We start from the raw sequence: 19,490 nt of genomic DNA, 5'->3' as shown, positions 1-19,490 counted from the left end.
TTTACTTAAACCTTTCTTAGTAACTATGCTTTTCTCCATTTACCCTACATTCTATGAAATTTTCTAAATCTTGGGCTAAATGGGGACAGTCAGTTTCATGCATTTAAAGCTTATCTAAATTTTTTTCTGCTGCATAAAATTAATCCTGGGAATGTAAATTAAAATAAAATAAACCCGCAAATATTATTACCCGTTTTAACTTTAAATGTAAATTTTTTATTTCTTATTTATTATATTAATTATTGTATTAATTTCAAAATATTATCAGTTAGCAAAAACTTGTTGTTACGCCTATATTTATTTGGCAACGTAAATAAAATTAAAACATTAAATTTTTAATAATAAAATTATTAATTAAATATGTCAGAATTATTTTATTTTAAAATTATTTTTCTTTATTCTTAGACTTGCTTCAAGTTAGATTGTAGCAACTCTAATATCATATTACCGTCAGGAATTTTGGGACGTCAGCGAAACAATATAAAGAAATAACGCGACTTTATTAGGCAACTCGCATCTTGGAAAATAATAATTTTATTCCTTTTTAAAAATTTAATTTATATGAAGTAAGCTCTTGGAGCCAACACGAATTTTAAGAATATATCGATTAATGAGGGGAAATAATTTTATAATCTTCATTGATTGATTGTTCTTTTATTTTTAATAAAAATTCTTGTAATTTCGTCAATAACGTCGTTGCAAGACCCGCGTCTATTGTAGTACATTAATAACCTTGCAGCGACGTTGCAGACGAAACTCATGAATAACTAGTGAACCGCAATTTTGCGAAGATTGCAGAATAAAGATTCATGACTCTGACATCCTTAAGAAGCAAATGGATCTTGTCGCAATGTTACCAACTTGTAAGTTCCGTAGTTAGCCAACCGCAATTTTGCGAAAGTTGCGGCTTCGATAATAAACATTGCCACAACCTCATGAAGCTAATAAATCTTGCTGAAATCTTATTGAATAATAAACAGCCGAGATATCGTCCGAAAACCTTTCAGCAACATTGCGCGAGAGAGAAAGAAGATTGTATGTAACGGCGAAGCGTTCTCTCTCAGACACACTGTTCTCGCGAAGTACTGCGTTCTCTCTCCGTCGCATGGCTTTCTCCCTCGCTCTAATGACTAGTACGCCTATCTCTTGCTCTTACGCTGTCGAATGCATAGTGGATGCTTGCTCTCTCGCACTCATTAGGTATTACGACCATAATACACATTAGTATGGCTGGGGACGTCTATGCTGTACGCTATGACACCAATACACCTATGCTTCCTTACTCACAGCCTATCCTACCTTGCCCCTCTGTATCTCTCAAGCCTACAAGCTATGCCTGCCATTGCTTTACTATAAATGTGCTTTTCAGATCTATATGCAACTGATCAATTCCAGATCAATATTGAGACAATTGATCTCAAAACTGGAATTGCAACAACATTCAAAATACTAAAAAAATGGAATTTCTTTCTGCTTGGAAATGTCCATTATCCTAAATTATATTAACCTTTTATATGAGAGGGTTAATTCTAAAAAAAAATCTTAAAGATTAAATAAAATACAAAATTATTCAAAAGAATAATTGGAAATAATTTTATTTCGAAACAACTTTATTATTTCAACACTATTGCACTAAACCGATTTTATTAATTTGAAAATTCAGCAAAACTGGCATGGCAACAGGCCCCACCTTCCCTTTCCACCTACAATTTCGAAATTCAAAATCAGCAGAATTTCCCACCAGGTGCCCTAAGCCGACCTGTAGAGGCATCTCCAGCCTCTAAATTTTTGTTCAGTACGGTTTCCGCGAGCATCGAAGTTCCAACTCTGTTTGGAACCGCCCGGATTAAAAAGCCTATGCGCTCCCGTCCGGTACCAAGGACCCGAAATAATTTGTGTGGTCACACGAATAATTTCGGTCGGACGGAAAGTAAAACGCTAACTTACTCCGAAGTCCACGGAGGCCGGTTGAAAATCAATTCAAGTGAAAAGTTTTTAAATATAATTAATTTTCGTTTTCTAAATTTTTGTCGAAAGACCATCCGGGTGCGGAATGCCTGCGTCTGCCCTTGCAATTGACGGCTTAACGAATTAGATTAAGAGAGAGTGGATTTTTCTGTCCCTGTTTAGAAATTGTGCGCGCAATAAGAGAACATACGGCAAACCGCGAATGCGCCACTCAAGTGATTGTGTGAGGACGATTTTTCAAAATTCATGTTTTTGCCCGTCGAAAAGAAATTGCCGACGGTAGAATAAGAAAGCGGAACGGTAAGTACTCACAAGTAACACTACCCAAGTGCCAATCGCCGATTGACTTGAGTCTTTGCGCATTTTTTAGAGGAGCTAAAAATATTTGATACGTACATTTTTATATCGGCAATGAAGATGTTTTAAGGGTTGAAAACAGGGGTTGAAAAGTCATATTTTGAGTGGCAAAATATACATACACTACCGTCCGAAATTGTGCGATCTCTGCTTTTTCAACAACTATAAAACTGTTCAAATCTTCAAAAATATTAAAACTAAAATTTTTTCCTCTTTATTTTATTAAAGTTAATAAAATTCTGAAAGAAATGACACCTTGACAAAGAGAATATGTTAATTTTTCAATTAGATATCTAAGAAAAACCCAATTTTCAATGTTTTTACTATTTTTTTTATTTCTCTGGCAAAAATTAATATTTTTCAACGTTCTTATGCTCATTGAAATCGTATTTTGTTATGCAATTCAAATTATATAAAACAATTCATGTACACATTCTTCCCTAGCGTATGCAAACCGTGAAATTTGGCTCATAAAATGTCAAAAAATTGTGATTAATGTTTATATGACAAAAAATGATCAGTAAAATGTATAAATTTCAAATTTACTTACATAAATCAGAGAAGTTTAGAATGATATATTTACTTGATTTTTAAACATTATATTTTATTGTAGAATTAAATTTAATTTTTTTGACATTTTATGAGCCAACTTTCACGGTTTGCATACGCTAGGGAAGAATCTGTACATGAATTGTTTTATATAATTTGAATTGCATAACAAAATACGATTTCAATGAGCCTAAGAACGTTTAAAAATATTAATTTTTGACAGAGAAATAAAAAAAATAGTAAAAACATTGAAAATTGGGTTTTTCTTAGATATCTAATTGAAAAATTAACATATTCTCTTTGTCAAGGTGTCATTTCTTTCAGAATTTTATTAGCTTTAATAAAATAAAGAGGAAAAAATTTCAGTTTTAATATTTTTGAAGATTTGAACAGTTTTATAGTTGTTGAAAAAGCAGAGTTCGCACAATTTCGGACGGTAGTGTATCATGATCATTAAAGAAAGTTTAATTAAAATAATTATTTCATTATTTAAAAAATGTTTGACACTTCTTTCTTGATTTCCTAAAAGATACTGCTCGGTAGAAATTACCGTTATAAACCTTTTTGAATGGGGTGAGTGGAACCTTTAACCCTTTAAGAACCAAATATACAAAATTTTTGCATGATTTCACAACCAATTTTTCAAAGTGATTTGAATCGCTTGAAACTTGTTACTCGGGGGTTTTCGGGGACGCTGATTACGAATTCGATGTCAGTTTTTCAACATTCAAAATGGGGGATCCAATATGGCGGAAGACATTTTGAAAATCAACTGCAATTTGATTGAAACTTGTTATTCGGGGGTTTTCGGGGTCGCTGATTACGAATTCGATGTCAGTTTTTCAAAATTCAAAATGGCGGATCCAATATGGCAGACGACACAGAAACAACGCAATGTTGAAAACAATTGACAGTCAATCGCCTTCAACGACAAAGACAGTGACAGTACTGAACAGATTATGACAAACGTGAATCAAGACAGTAAAAACAATCCGCCATTTTGAATTTTCAAAATTTTGGAAAACTGGCATCGGATTTGTAATTAGCGACCCCGAAAACCCCCGAGTAACAAGTTTCAATTAAATTGCAGTTGATTTTCAAAATGTCTTCCGCCATATTGGATCCGCCATTTTGAATTTTGAAAAACTGACATCGAATTCGTAATCAGCGACCCCGAAAACCCCCGAGTAACAAGTTTCAATCAAATTGCAGTTGATTTTCAAAATGTCTTCCGCCATATTGGATCCGCCATTTTGAATGTTGAAAAACTGACATCGAATTCGTAATCAGCGTCTCCGAAAATCCCCGAGTAACAAGTTTCAAGCGATTAAAATCACTTTGAAAAATTGGTTGTGAAATCATGCAAAAATTTTGTATATTTGGTTCTTAAAGGGTTAAAGGTTTCACTCACCCCATTCAAAAAGGTTTATAACGGTAATTTCTACCGAGCAGTATCTTTTAGGAAATCAAGAAAGAAGTGTGAAACATTTTTTAAATAATGAAATAATGATTTTAATTAAACTTTCTTTAATGATCATGATATGTATATTTTGCCACTCAAAATATGACTTTCAACCCCTGTTTTCAACCCTTAAAACATCTTCATTGCCGATATAAAAATGTACGTATCAAATATTTTTAGCTCTTCTAAAAAATGCGCAAAGACTCAAGTCAATCGGCGATTGGCACTTGGGTAGTGTTACTTGTCAGTATCGTTCCGGGGTAATTTTGTAATTTTTGTAACTACATCCTTCTTCCCTCCCTCCTTGTAAGAGAGAGTGGAATATATTTGTCAGCAGTATTTTTAATTGATAAAATAAAATTAATAATTCTTTTAATTCTTTCTTCCCTTTTTTTCTGTTCCCTGTATTCTAATAGTAATAAGTTATAAAAAGGAAGTCGTGGTATATTTTCCTATCTTATCTTAGAAAATATCAGCAATTAGAACGAAACGAACCCATAAATAAAAACAAGGCCCTTCAGGCTTTGGCAGTTTGGACCTCCGAGAACCTTTGAAATTTGGGCAATCTCAAAAGCCCGATGTATTGTTCTAATTATTTTTAATAATAATTATTTCAAAACAAATAATTTCTTCGGTTCGAAACGCTTGTTAAAATACTTTTGAACGTTAATTTATATTTGAATAAAATTTCCAAAACATGCTTCTGAAAAAATCACAAAATTTAAAATCAGAAATATTCCTTTTGAATCTTGTTATTAATTACTTGGATCTATCGATATTCAAATTGAAAAATTTTACATGTATTTATGTTTATAATTTTTAGTACAAGTTACTTTGCGGTGATTTTGCGTGCATAAACTTTTTCTCTCGTCTTTTGTTATTAATCCATAATAAATGGCGCCATTTTTAAACAATTCGTTTAAACATTAGAATCACTGATTATTCTTGCCCTAGTCTTACCTACATAATATTATAATGTGATAAATTGTAAATGAATGCAAAATACCTTCAGTCTTTCATTCAATTGTCCATAATCTTTGATTTTATCCTTATACAATTTTGTTGGAATGTCCGTGAAGAAATTTGTCTCTAGATGTACAATTTGAGCCAAAATACCAAAAACTGTTTCAGGAATAATTTGCAAAACTTGACGAGCAAAACTTTCCAATTCCCTGCTATAATACTGGGAAACTGAAGATAAATCTGTGCTACGAGCTTGATTTACTCTAAGAAGCGGAGTCTCTAAAGCTGATGCCATCTAAAAATTAAAAAAGTTAGTACTAATAAATCGCTTTTCATGAGAAGGTTCTACGCGTTAGAACTCTTTGCTTTTAGGCTATTGATTGAAATGGATCGCTTTATATTAAGATGGAATCGATATCACTTTTTCACGATCTGATTTAAGGTATTTCTTGCAGTCTAGTTTCACATTTCTTAAAGTGAAAATCTATAATCCGGCGAAAACAATAGAAATATCATCTGCATTAAATGGCTTATACGTGATCCAGGTTCCTACTGTTGCCTTTAAAACGTCATCAACTCTATGAAATGACGACAATTCAAAATGCTTATTTATATTTTTATGGTAACATTTAGGGTTGTAAATATGACTGTCATTACAGTCATTTTTACCTCAACGAAATTTAAAAAAATAAGTTTTTCTAAATATCTCGAAAATGGTAAGAAATAGGAAAAATCTGATAAAATTTTATTCTGATTTAAGAACAGGATTGTATATTTCATTAAAGAAAACGAATTTCAAGGTTAAAAATTAAAAATTTCCTAAATTTTTATTTATTTAAAAACATCTAAAAATAAGACTATAAATATGACTGTAATTACGGTCGTAATTACAGTTTTAAATTCACTACCGTATTAAGGGTTGTAATTAAGGTCATATTATATTATTAATCATTATTTTGATTGGGATGCTTTTCAGCATATCAGCGCTTAGACCGTCATTGTTTGGACCGCAGTCGTGTTTCCAATTTTGATATTGCAAACATTTCCATGTGTCTAAGCATGAGCTCTGATGGGTGCACCACAGTGCATTTTTTGTTTATAAATTATTTATAACAAATGGAGTGAATATTTTGAAAATGTCATACATGTTCCTTTAGTAATTTTTTCTTTAGAATTGAATGGCGTTGTTAGATTTTTAAAATTCATTAATTTTTTTCATTTGTTTATAACAATTTGTTTAAATAAATTATTTTTAAACAATTTTTAACGTCAAAACTCATTGATTGGACCGCAGTCTTGCTTACAATTTTGATATTGTAAATATTTCCATGTGCCTAAGCATGGGCGTTAATGGGTTAAGACGCTATACCAGTGTAACACTTTCATAAAATTGATTCTTTACAATTTTGGAAAGTTTACATCTTGAAAAATATCATATTAATCCCCCGAGACTAAATCTCAAATAGTTTTGAATTGGCAGGTGGACTAGGGGAGCGGAATACACCTGTCTGTGTAATTATTAGTGTTATTCTTTGGAAATCGTAAGTACACTTTTTGAAGAACAAGAGAGTCTATTGTATGGGCTAGGAATAGCTGATTAGCATTTTTTGAGGTACATAAAATTTTATCATTTTATCACTAGTATTTTCCACATTCCACGATAATCTATTCTATCAGAGGATTAACAGATTTTCACTTATGGTTACTGAAGTCAGACGACAAAAAAAACCTAAGATTAGATTAGATAGTAAAAAAGTTAGCGCTCGTGTCAGATGAAATAGCTATTATTGATGGTGGTTTTTTATGAATTTTTTTTAAACATTCAAGAATTTACTTTCAAAAAAAGAGCTTTGAGTTTAATGACAGTCAGTGGATTCGCCTTAATGTTTTCTTGCATAATTGGTATAAACGATTCCATAATATTCCAAGCATAACAGCAATCTGTTACAATATTTAATGTTATCAATGTGTCTTCTGTAACGTTACTAGTATGTAACATATTATGTAAAATATCTCTTGTGTCATTTAAATGCTGGGATATGTGCAAGTTATTTTCCAACTGATGAAATTCTGAAAATAAAATTTTTCTGTTAGAAAATAATTATCATATTTTTAGGCATCAAACGTGAAAAACTGTTTTAAACCTTGAACTTCTTCTAAAGCTTGCAACAAATGAGGTATTTTTCTTCCATCCTCTTCTTGTAAAGTAGCAACATGCTTACTGATTTCTTTGAACCATGCCTCTAAACAATGATTCATGTCAATACCATCAAATAATTTTTGTCCTCCAAATATTTCAGCAAGTCCTCTTATTCGTTCAACAGCAGTTTCTTTGTTCTTTAACCATTTTGCTTCTTTGTCAATCAACAACTAGAAAATAAATTTGTTTTAAAAATATAACTTGCATTCAACATTTTTAAATATTATTTTTTTACAGAAATAAATTTGAATACCTAAATTAATTTCTGAATTTAATAGCAGAATATTCCCAAATAGCACATATTTTTGAAAGATTTCATTGAAAGATTTGAAATATTTCAATGAAATGTCCTTGAAATAAAACAAGAAAATGTCCGCCTTTGAGGAAATATTGATGCAATACTTGAGGAAATATTTCATTGAAATAATTTGGAAATTTTCAACTTAAATGATGACTTATTATTGAAATAATTGAAATCTTTCAGTGAAATATTTCAAAAATATTTTGGAAATATTCAGTGCTGTGTAGATTGTGTTTGTAAAACATGACAATCGGTATAACTATAATATTAAATTACAGATATTATTACAAATATTTTCTATTTGGAAAAAAATAAAATTATATTAAAATTTTTTTTAAATGGGTTTCGTATAAAGCTGACATTCCCACACGGAAAAAATTTTGGTGCACCGGTTGTACTGGTTAGTTTAAAAATTTCTGTACTTTAAAAAAGGACATCAGTTATCCCGGTTTGGTGTAACCTATGTCTTCTACAGTGCGTCTGATGTCCCGTATAGTGCTTCTGATGCACCAAATCAGGAAAACAGTTGCCCTGAACCCATAGTACAACAGTTCTACCGTAGATTGCGCATCTGATGCACCAAACATTTTTCCGTACAGGTGTAAATTTTTGATAGGCCCAAAGTTGGGCCAACTATACAAGTGATAACAGTTCACAGTCCATTGGCGATTGTTAGCCCTACTAGAAATGTATATGTAGTGCCATTCTTTAATTTTCAAAGTTTGACCAACTTCATCTACCAATGGTTGGGCCAAATATACAAATGATATCGCTTCACCATCCATAGGTGAATTTACGACTCTAGTACGTCAGGTTAAGGAGAAAAAAATGAAAATCCTCAAAAACACGGTGTTTGGGGTCTTTACTCCCAATTTACTCAAAATCCTTACGAGACACGAAATTTTGGAACCCGGAATCATGTCCAGCACAAAAAAGACATTGAAAACAACTCCAATATCTAAAAAAGCCTTATTTTATAGACCTGTATTATCCCAGCAAACACGTTCTATAATTGTTCTATTAAAATTAAAGAACATTGTTCTAGAACAATTGTGCCATCAATAACATGTATCAGTTATAAAACCAAATGATAACAGTGTTCTAGAACAATGTTCCTAATATGTTACATAACTGTTTTATTTTTTTGTTCCAGAACTGTTCTTAGAATTAGATATAAGTTTCATAAGTGTTATAGAACATTTAAGTCACAAATGTTCTAGAAATTTTGTACTTTTTTTGTTCTAGAATTGTGATATAACAATATTATGTAAAATCTACAAATGTTCTTTAATACTTCAGTCACAAATGTCATTGAATGTTCGATCATTTTTGTTGTAAGATTCTTATTTGAATTTTTTTTCATTAATAATGCCTTGCAATATAATTTTGGCAATTTTTATGCCAACATCAATTTTATTAATATTTGAATATTATATAACATAGAATTTCAATAATATTGGATACCGAAAATTGACCGAAACATAAATTTTTTTTATTTTCAACAATGAATTAATATACAGTTTGCTCAAATCTATATAGTACTTAAAATTAGTCGAATTGCAAAATTTAATCATTTTTGGTAGATTCAAATTAATTTGGGAACTTTTAAAAGTTTTTTTTCTCCATTGACATGAAAAAGTGTCTTTTTTGTGCCTCTTTTGGGCAGATAAAGTAGCACTTTTTAAGGCAGTTTGGGCCAACTGCCTAAAAAAGACAGTTGTTAATTTTTGCATAATTTTTCTTTTGCTTTTATTTTATTTATCAATTTTTATTATTTTATTTTATATACTATTTCATATATATTATATATTATAATATATATATATATATATATATATATATTATATATGTATATTATATATATTGTATATTATGGGATGTTCCAAGTCAAGCGGACCAAAGCTCTGCCCAAAATTATAAGCAATATAAATAAACTTATAACATATGCAAATGTTCGTACACATGTAAAGTTTCAAAAAATGAGTGTCAAATTAATAAATTTATAATAATGCTTTTGTTAAAACAATTACAAACCATCATAAATGGAAATGCGTAAGTAAAAAAATTTCTCATTTAAAGACAAAATTTTTAAATTCTAAAGTCATAGTTCTTTTTAATGTTTTCGGGGTCGCTGATTTCGAATCTAATGTCACAATTAAAAAATTCAAAATGGCGGATCCAATATGGCGGCCGAATGTTAAAAAATCGTCCAATTCGTTTAAAACTTGTTACTCGGGGGTTTTCGAGGTCGCTGATTACGAATCTGATGTCAGAATTGAAAAATTCAAAATGGCTGATCCAATATGGCGGCCGAATTGAAAACAAATCGTTCAATTCGCTTAAAACTTATTACTCGGGGGTTTTCGGGGTCGCTGATTACGAATCTTATGTCAGAATTGAAAAATTCAAAATGGCGTATCCAACATAGCGGACGAAATTTAAAAAAAATATTCCAATTCGCTTGAAACTTGTTACTCGGGGGTTTTCGGGGTCGCTGATTACGAATCTGATGTCAGAAATAAGAAATTTAAAATGGCGGACCTAATAGGGCGGAAGATTACTAAAAAAAATATTAGAAATGTTTTAAACTTGATACTCTGGAGCTTTTTAAATTGCCGATCACGAATTTGTCACGAGAGATTAAAGAAAAAAATATTAATAAAAAAATCATTTGTATGGATCTTGTAAATTATAGGTTTTCATATTCAAAATATTTTTTGCAGTTACTCATTACTACTCTAGTATTGGATAACTGTGAGTTGTGTGGTTGCATTTGAGTACCTAAATACTACAAGCTTCTTGTCTGAAGTAACTATGAATGAGTGTGCTGATTGGATTTTTGTAACAGTAGGAGCTTTAGAAAATCTTTTATTATATGAACGCTTAATTTTTTCATGGTCTTGTTTTGTATAATAGATAAATCGTGTCTTTTTAATGTGCTCTCCAGCCCATGTAAATAGAGTAGTGGCATTCAAAAAAGCATCGAATCGATTGGTATATACAAAGTATAGATTTTATTGACATTTAAAGAATTAATGAATGTTAAAAAATCAAAATTTCACATTTTAGCTAAAAAATTTTGTGTTTTTTTAAATTCCAGTTAATAAATAAAATAATTGAATTCCTTGCATTAAAACGAATCGATTCGTATATATAATATAAAGTATATGTTACACCCAAAATGAATTGAAATTTTCTTAATTTTCCAAAATTTTTTATTAATTTAAATCAATTTTTAACTCGAAATATTTTAATTCAATCAATTGAATTAGAAAAATTCATAGCTTCCTCCACGAGGAAGCAAATTTTTTGCTTTACACAATGAGGAAGCAAAATGCTTATGAAATAAACATAAAGGACCCCCTCTTTGTTTAAGTTTCAACATAATACGCATTTATGATGGTTTGTAATTGTTATAACAAAAGCATTATTATAAATTTATTAATTTGACACTCATTTTTTAAAACTTTACATGTGTACGAACATTTTTATATATTATAAGTATATTTATATTGCGTATAATTTTGGGCAGAGCTTTGGTCCGCTAGACGTGGACTTTTAAACTTTTAAAAAATAAATTTTTTTCTTTAAAATTGTTTCACTTTTTCATAACAATGGCGAAAAAAATAGCGTATGTGGCTCGCACGTAGTAATTTTTAGGTTCGGATGATTTCAATTCTCGCTGTCTGTGCGACTTCACTTTTGTGAACTGTGTGTTTTGTGTGTGTGTGTGAATAAAGAAAAATAAAAGTACCCTCTTTAATCAAGAGTTTAATCTAAAAAACGTTAGGGCAGGAATTGCAAATATTTAACACTCCTCCTCAATGTATGCCCGTGAATAAAAGTTCAAATTTTCAGTCCGAGGTAGCATATTTTTTGTTGCGTAAGTGAGCATTTGTTTGAGTAAATTTTTTTTTGCGCTTTTAATTTTTCATTAGCGTTTCGAACGATATTTTTAATTTTCGACATTTATAAAAAATTTTACGCGTTCAAGTTAGAATTATTTTAACGTAAATTTGATTAATGTAAATAAAATGTTTATTGGTTTGTTTTCAGTCAAGGCACGTACGACTTTAACAGTTAATTAGTGTGCTGTATTGACATTTTTGTTATTGCATTAATTGTCTTTGCCAGTTTACATATTCAGCTAATTTAATTTTTGAAAATTTTCTGTTTGATGTCCTTCATCGCTTTTATTTTTGAAACATGTATTTATTCCAATAATGCTAAAATTTGCTAAGGAAAATGCTAAAAAAAACAAGGTTGGAAACAAAAAAAATTCAAACACAAATTGACAATCCGGAACCAACAACTATTATTTTAAATAGTGGATAAAAACAAACATGAAATTAACTATGGTTGATGGAAAAGTTTGTCAAGCTCTGTCCGATACTCCATCCAGTTCTTCTTGTTATATCTGCGGAGCAAAGCAGTCGGAAATAAACAATCTACAAAGTGTAAAGGAAAAGGTGGAAGATTTCATGGATTTCGGTTTTTCTACTTTACATGCTTGGATTAGATTCATGGAACGTATTTTGCACATTGCATATCGCCTAAAGATTTGCATGTGTCAAAAGACGACAGGCTGATAAGGAAAAAATGAAATTTGCCAAAACAAGAATTTGTAGAAAATTTAAAGAAAGAATGGGGTTAATCATTGATGAGCTAACTCAAGGATCAGGCAATTGGAACTGTGCTAACACAGCACGAAGCTTTTTTACGGATATTGACCAAACCGCAGAAATAACTGGGGTAGATAAAGAATTGATTAAAAGATTTTCTCAATCGTTGCAAATACTGTCTAGCAGCAGAAAAATCTCTCTCTCTCTCTCTTTTCGAAGAATTTTGGTTGAAAATCGTAGATCTTTACGTCACGCTGTATCCATGGCTCTAAATGCCTTGTTCACTTCACAAAATATTTGTTCATGGGGGGAAAAGTCATGAGAAAATTTTTACTACTAATTGGAATGTATTCTGAAGAAGCCTCTGAGGCCCGAAAAAAGGCATAAAATACATTTAACGTTTCAGTCCCAGAAAAATCTCTCGCTATCACACAATGGAAGATGTAATGCATAAAGTTTTTGTTTCTTCAGATCTTTTAATTGCATCTAAAAGACCAGAATAGAAAAAAGAAGACAAATAATTGGATGAAGAATTGGAGAAACAAATAAAACAATTCGAAAATTTACAAGTGTGCTAATTTGAAATCACATTTGTGATCAGTGACGCCCAAAACCATATTAATCAATCTGCCAATTTGACATTAAATTGGTGATCAGCGACCCAAAAAACCTTATAACTGTCATTTTAATTGAAAAAAATTGTTTTTTAAAAAAAAGTGACAGTTAATTTGACAGTAGTCAACTGTCAAACTGCCAATTTGACATTATATTCGTGATCAGCAACCCAAAAAACGTTATTACTGTCATTTTAATTGAAAAAAATTGTTTTTTAAAAAAGGTGATAGTTGATTTGACAGCTGTCAACTGTCAAACTGCTAATTTGACATTATATTCGTGCATAATATAGATTATTATATTTTTTTTTATTGTTAATTTCCTTGTTTTTCTATTTGATTTTTATTTTATTTAAAATATATTTTCTTACGAAGGTTTAAATTACGTTTCATTATTGACTTTATCCTTTCCTTGCGAAGTTACGAGGGCTCCTATTTTAATTAAATTAATAATTAGCAACATAGATGTCGCTTCACGCCATCTATATTTAAAATCTCAAATTAAGCTTAACATATGTACCCGGACTCCATCCGGCGAGCAGATCCTTTGGCAATTTAAACATTCAGATCATTACATGGCGCCCGAACATGGACCTAAAATTTTTTTTTTCTGTGGTGAGTATCATAAATTAAAAACTAGAACGCTCACGGAAGGGAAAGGGAAGAAAAGCAATACCAATCGGAATCAATTGAGATTTGTCTAGGAGTAATTTGTGATTTCAAAAGGGTAGGAGGTGGAAATTCGATTTCTTTCGTTTCACCACCGCGAGGCCGCTGGCATCGCGTTAGGGTGGGGATAACCATTCCAGTCATTTATATAGAATTGTAACACAGTAGACAGGGTTATCGATTAGTACCACTCTTCGAAGACACTCAAAATTTTTTTTTTGTTTGTATAGCAAGAAAGAAGAAGAAGACATCATGTATTCTCCAAGCACCGAGAACTGGGTGCATGGAACAGACCATCCGAAGAATGGAAAGATGGTTCCCTGGCTACCCCGCGTACGAAGTCCTCTGTCGGGTTGAGGAAGCCCAAAAGAGATTGAAGATCTCTACTCACCTTCTTAAACACGTATTCCCCGACATGATTGTCGGTGAAGACCTAGTTGCCCAAAAGGATAGTATTTTAAAACTATCAAAAGATGAGCAAAAAGATTTTCTAGAGACCTGCTTCTTTAATCGTCGTCCGGTTGACCTCGGCACCCTGACTAGCATAGTTTGTAGTTTAACTCACCCCTACGATCGTACAAAGAACTGTTGGCGCTGCGGTCAACGAGGACATCGCCGGGTAGATTGCAAAAACCCCCAAAAACAATTTTGTTACATCTGTGGTGTCGGCCCTATTTGGGCCCGATACTGCCGCCTAAGGGCAAGACGTTAAAATTTTTTTTTCTCGGGTAGGCTAGACGCCCTAATACTCCTCCGCCTCCATCTTCTGGTAGGAGTAGGGAGCAATTATCTAGTATATAAAGAACATTCGATCAGCTCCCAGCTCATTATTGAGCAAATCATCGTTCAGTAAAGCTCTCTTCACTTATTCAAAAGAATTTTTTTTTCTCTTTTACTCTCAACCATCCAATATGGGAGTTCGTTGGATTTATAATTTATCTAAGATCGACCTGGTTGCCCAACTAGAAAGCTACCAGATAGACTCCAAGGGATCTGTCATGGAGCTCCGCCAAAGGCTGGTAGCCTTTGTAAAATCTAGACCTGAAATTCTGGAACTCAACAAGGACCCGGAGGACTACAACGAAGCACTCGATATATCCTCAGACTTAGGAGCCCTAGAAGAACCCAAAAATCTTTTAGACATGGCTTCGACGAGTTCTCAGAACATGCAGCCCCCCAGGGTAACCGACCCACCTTTAAATCCAATTACACCATTCAACTTCCCAGTGCCAACGCTTGAACCTAGTGATACCCAAGTCATGGAAGCTATGAGAAAATGGGGATGTAATTTCGACGGTAAAGACCCCTACTCTTTTCTCGAACGTGTTGAAGAACTTCAGGCGGCTTACGGTTTCTCGGATCAACAAATGTTACGAGGATTTCCCGAATTATTAAAAGGTAGTGCTCTGCTCTGGTATAGGAACGAAATCCGTATGTCAAGGACACTAGAAGAACTTACCACAGCCCTACGACGATTCTACCTTTCACCTAGTGAATTCAGGAATTTAGAATTCCAAATAGCTAACAAGATTCGCGATTTCGCGACGGAACTCCAAACTATGATGCGAAGACACGGAGGCTACGATCTCCTTTGCGAGTTAGATACATTATATTGGAATATGCAACCAACATACAGATTGCATATTCGCAGACAAGATTTTGATTCGGTAGGCTCTTTCATTCTCAAAGTCGAAGAAATTTCGGAAATTTTAAAAGCGGTTTCCAAAGAAGAAAAGCCCCTCAAAAACCCTCCCCAAGTCGCTGAAGTGTCCAAGCCCTATGACCCAAAAACTCACTGTTGGCGTTGTGGAAAATCAGGCCATCGTCGTCCAGTCTGCAGGAGCAGACCGAAGAAATTTTGTTCCTACTGTGGAAAGGAAGGCATTTTCACTCGAGAATGCAAATGCAACAAACCAAAAAACGCGAAAAGGGCCGAACCATCGGAGTAAGTTCGACCTTTTGCCCTAAAGACTCCCGAATATTTATCAACGTTAATTGTGGAGACCTGGTGATTCAAGCCCTTGTAGATACTGGAGCAATGTGCTCATTCATCGACAACAATACTGCTAATCGCCTGGTCAATCTAGGAGGAGTCTCAAATTTAGAAGACATAATGGTGGCCCTGGCGAACGGAACACAGTATGAAATAAAAACCAGTTTCGAAATGAAAATCGTTGCTGGAACTACTTTAGTGAAACATGAGTTCCTGGTTCTACCAGACCTATTCCAACCTCTGCTGATCGGTATGGACCTGCTGCAGAAATTCAACTTTTCACTTCTCATTAATAACCAAGATATACGGCTATTAAATGAGTCATTTAAGGTTGACATTTGTGAAATCGGCCCTTCAGGATTATCATCACTTACCAAAGAGCAAGAAAACGAATTGAATGCTTATATTGCAAAAGAAAAACTTTTATTTCGAGAGATAAAAGGTCGTTTACCATTGTTAAAGCATGAAATTCGCCTCGAAGAATCAACGCCGATTAAACAACGTTACCAGCCCAGGAATCCAGTAACTACTTCTCTCGCGTGCCCTTACAAGTTTCGACAATTGACAAATTACCCCCCTGCCAGTGATATCAACGCCAATGGAAACTCACTTCGGACAACCCAGAACTAAATCCCGATTATAGAATTGAAGACCACAAAGTATTTCATTATGTACTTCACACATTAGACTTCAAAGACACACCTTTTGAAAATCAATGGAAATTATGTGTCCCTAAAAAGGAAAGAGAGAAGATTCTTCATAAAGTACACGACGAAGAAACTTCAGGTCATCTCGGCGTGGCTAAAACGTTAGCACGCCTTGGAGAATTCTTTTTCTGGCCCGGAATGTTACGAGATGGAGCAGCTTACGTCAGAAATTGTGAAAACTGTTTACGGAACAAAAGCTCTCAACAAGCAGCAGCAAATAAAATGCACGCTACCCTAGTAGGAAATCCATGGGAAATGCTCTCGATTGACTTCATAGGCCCTCTACCGAGAACAACTCCAGGTAACACTATGCTTTGTGTTATACAAGATCGTTTTACAAAATGGGTTGAATTAAAACCACTAAAGAAAGCAACATCAAAAATTGTTATTTCTACGTTAAAAGAAATTTTTTTTTGATTTGGATGACCGCAGACAATCGTGTCGAATAATGGAAGGCAGTTTATAAGTAAAGAATTTAAGTCTTTCCTTGAAGATTTTGGAATTACGCATCGTCTCAACCCACCTTACTCACCGTAGTGTAATTCAGTAGAACGAGTCAATAAGGTGATCAAGACGATGATCAGACAATATATCGATAGCAAGAAACCGGACTGGGATAGACATCTAGCGGAATTACAATTTGCCTACAACACCGCGAAGCACACGTCAACCGGCTTCACCCCTGCCTTCATTACCTGCGGCCGAGAATTTTTCCCGCCCGGCTTCCAAGACACGCGGTTAAACTGTCAAAACAATAATGCAGCTACATTAAGAATAGAAAAATTGCAGGATGCAATTGAATTAGTTAGAATTAATTTAGCTAAAAATTTTAATATTCAACAAAAACAATATAATCTGCGTAAACGTGTATGGAATCCGGTCTTAGGGGAAAAAGTACTTAAAAGAAATTTTCATTTATCTAAAAAATCGGAAAAGAAAAATGCAAAATTATTGGAAAAATTTAGTGGTCCTTTTATTATAAAAAAGAAAATTTCTCCAGTAATTTACGATCTAATAAACGATAAAGGAAAAATATTTCGACACGTGCATTTAAAGGATTTGAAAAGTTTCATAGATGACAATTCAACCAATAACATTGATTCCCCCCAATAGTGGTGTCAAATACCTCCCATATAAATACAGATAAATTCCGAGAATCACCCTTAGTACTTCAAAGTCATACAGAAAAGGAAAACGCAAAACAACTAGCTTGCATTGAACGAGCCAAAATAAAAAGGGACGCGCTAGACATGGCAAACTTAAATAGAAATTCCGGAGTTTGATAATAATTACCAAAACTTTTTTCGGTTTAACAATAACAATTTGCCGGGTAGTTCGGTGAAATTTAGTGCAGTGACCCCCATGCAACCATTTCGGGCAGAAACTATGAAAAAACCAAAGTGTTTGCTCCTGTCCCAAAACCCCCGTCATGCCAACTTCCCGCCAAAAGAATCGCCACGCCGCCACCCAATTTTAAGAAAGACGATTTCGAATCGACGTTAATAGAGATTTGTGTAAGAGAGGAAGAAAGGATCAAGGAGGAAAAAGTGAAAAATTTAAAAAAGAAAATTATTAAATCTATGATGCCTATCGTTAAAGTAAACCGAATTACAACCCCAGTTAAAAAACCGGTAGTAAAATTGTCAGCAATGACAGAAACTCTGAAATAATTGTGATGCAAATAATAATGTGGTAGTCACTAAAAAGAAGTTAGAGAATAGTATAGAACACCCTCTACCGCTGTGTAGCTTTCTTGCTCATTTGCCCTCGACCATCGCAAAACTTCCTACTGGACCTTGGTGTCGCATACCTATCGGCGTCAACAGATACCGCATTCCCTTCAAATGCGGAAAATTGACTCTCCGCTTGGATCTTTCAAACGGACATATTCGACATGCGAGGAAAACTATGTAAGTGGTACTACTAGCTAGGAAGAAAATTGTGTAATTTTTTTTTGTTTTTTGTTCGTTCGTTTATTTAAAAAAAAGAGTGATAGAAAGAAATATATTTTTTTTTTTATTTTTTTTTTTGAATATATTATTCTCCCCTAGACGCTCATTAAAATTCGCTTTCTAAGTAGGCGGGATGTAAAGAAAAGTATTCCTTTCTAAATCTTAAAAATTATTCGCGTAGAATCAAATTCAAATTTACATAGTATATCATATAGATATACTCTAGTCAGCTCTCTCGCAGCCAGCTGAGTAGAGAGTAACGAACGCGCACGCTTGCCGCGCCGCCGGCGCTCTCCCCTTACCGCGCGCGCCACAGCTCTCTCTCCTCGCCGTTCAATATACCTGCCTGCACGTTTCCAAATCTTCAGTTCGCCGACAACCGGCCTCGAGGTGCTTCTCGAGCCAACCGACAGCGAACTCACCTCTCTCTCTCTGCCTCGATCTATTTTCCTACCTTCTCTTTCCTTTCATTCACCTGGTGAACCGGAGGTCTGTAGGTGCTTCTGCGACCCCTAGTGCACCAGCTCTTCCTAGAAGGTGTTGTACCTGTTCTGTAGGTGCTTCTGCGAACAAGGTAACACACTTCGCCCGCTTTCCACATCCTGACCCCCAAATACTCATGGTCACTCTGTAGGTGCTTCTGCGAGAGACCAGGGTATTCCCTTTTTCCTCCTGGTAAACCGGATTTCCTATGGGTGCTTCCGTGGAAATCTAGTGCACCAGGTCCTCACATATACACGCACACACACCACACCTGACCGTCCTGGCCAAGTAGAGGTGCTTCTCTCTTGGTCAGGACGATGCTCCACGACGATTCCCCATCTCGAGGTGCTTCTCGGGTGGAGGAGACTCGTGGAGAAAATTATCATGCACTAGTTTCGTGTCGGGCAAGAATATGGGAAACGAATCCCATATCTAGCTTCTCCCCGATTTATTTGAAAAATCGACCTAGCGTGCACGACCCTAGTCATCGTCCGCGACGTAACTAGAGGGCTACCTTCTAGAAGTAACCCGCGCATTTTAATTTCGGTCATCCTGTCATTCGTCTTCGTGGCGCGTGTTCGCTATTTAATCATTCCGAACTTGTTTTTTTTCAGAACCGCTCCGAGCAACGCGGAGAATGTTTCGAGCGA

The 19,490-nt window shown here is 34.0% G+C and overlaps 1 protein-coding gene across 2 annotated transcripts in view; it reads right to left on the bottom strand.

Moving 5' to 3' along the window:
- LOC127278525 (WASH complex subunit 5) overlaps window positions 1–19,490 on the bottom strand; it is a 290,329-nt gene that overhangs the window by 166,901 nt on the left and 103,938 nt on the right. For both annotated transcript variants that reach the window (XM_051300266.1, XM_051300265.1), the window contains exons 7-9: window positions 7,444–7,669; window positions 7,134–7,369; window positions 5,343–5,594 (exon numbers count right to left, since the gene is read on the bottom strand). In XM_051300266.1, the coding sequence (XP_051156223.1) occupies window positions 5,343–5,594; window positions 7,134–7,369; window positions 7,444–7,669 (714 nt within the window). The remainder of the gene's footprint in view (window positions 1–5,342; window positions 5,595–7,133; window positions 7,370–7,443; window positions 7,670–19,490) is intronic.

This window comes from Leptopilina boulardi, unplaced genomic scaffold (genome assembly GCF_019393585.1).
Source record: "Leptopilina boulardi isolate dan_hultmark-lab unplaced genomic scaffold, ZJU_Lbou_2.1 LbouV2_204, whole genome shotgun sequence".
Classification (NCBI taxonomy): Eukaryota; Metazoa; Arthropoda; class Insecta; order Hymenoptera; family Figitidae; genus Leptopilina; species Leptopilina boulardi.
Note: the sequence above shows the minus strand (reverse complement) of the source record. Positions and strands in the feature narration are given on the sequence as shown.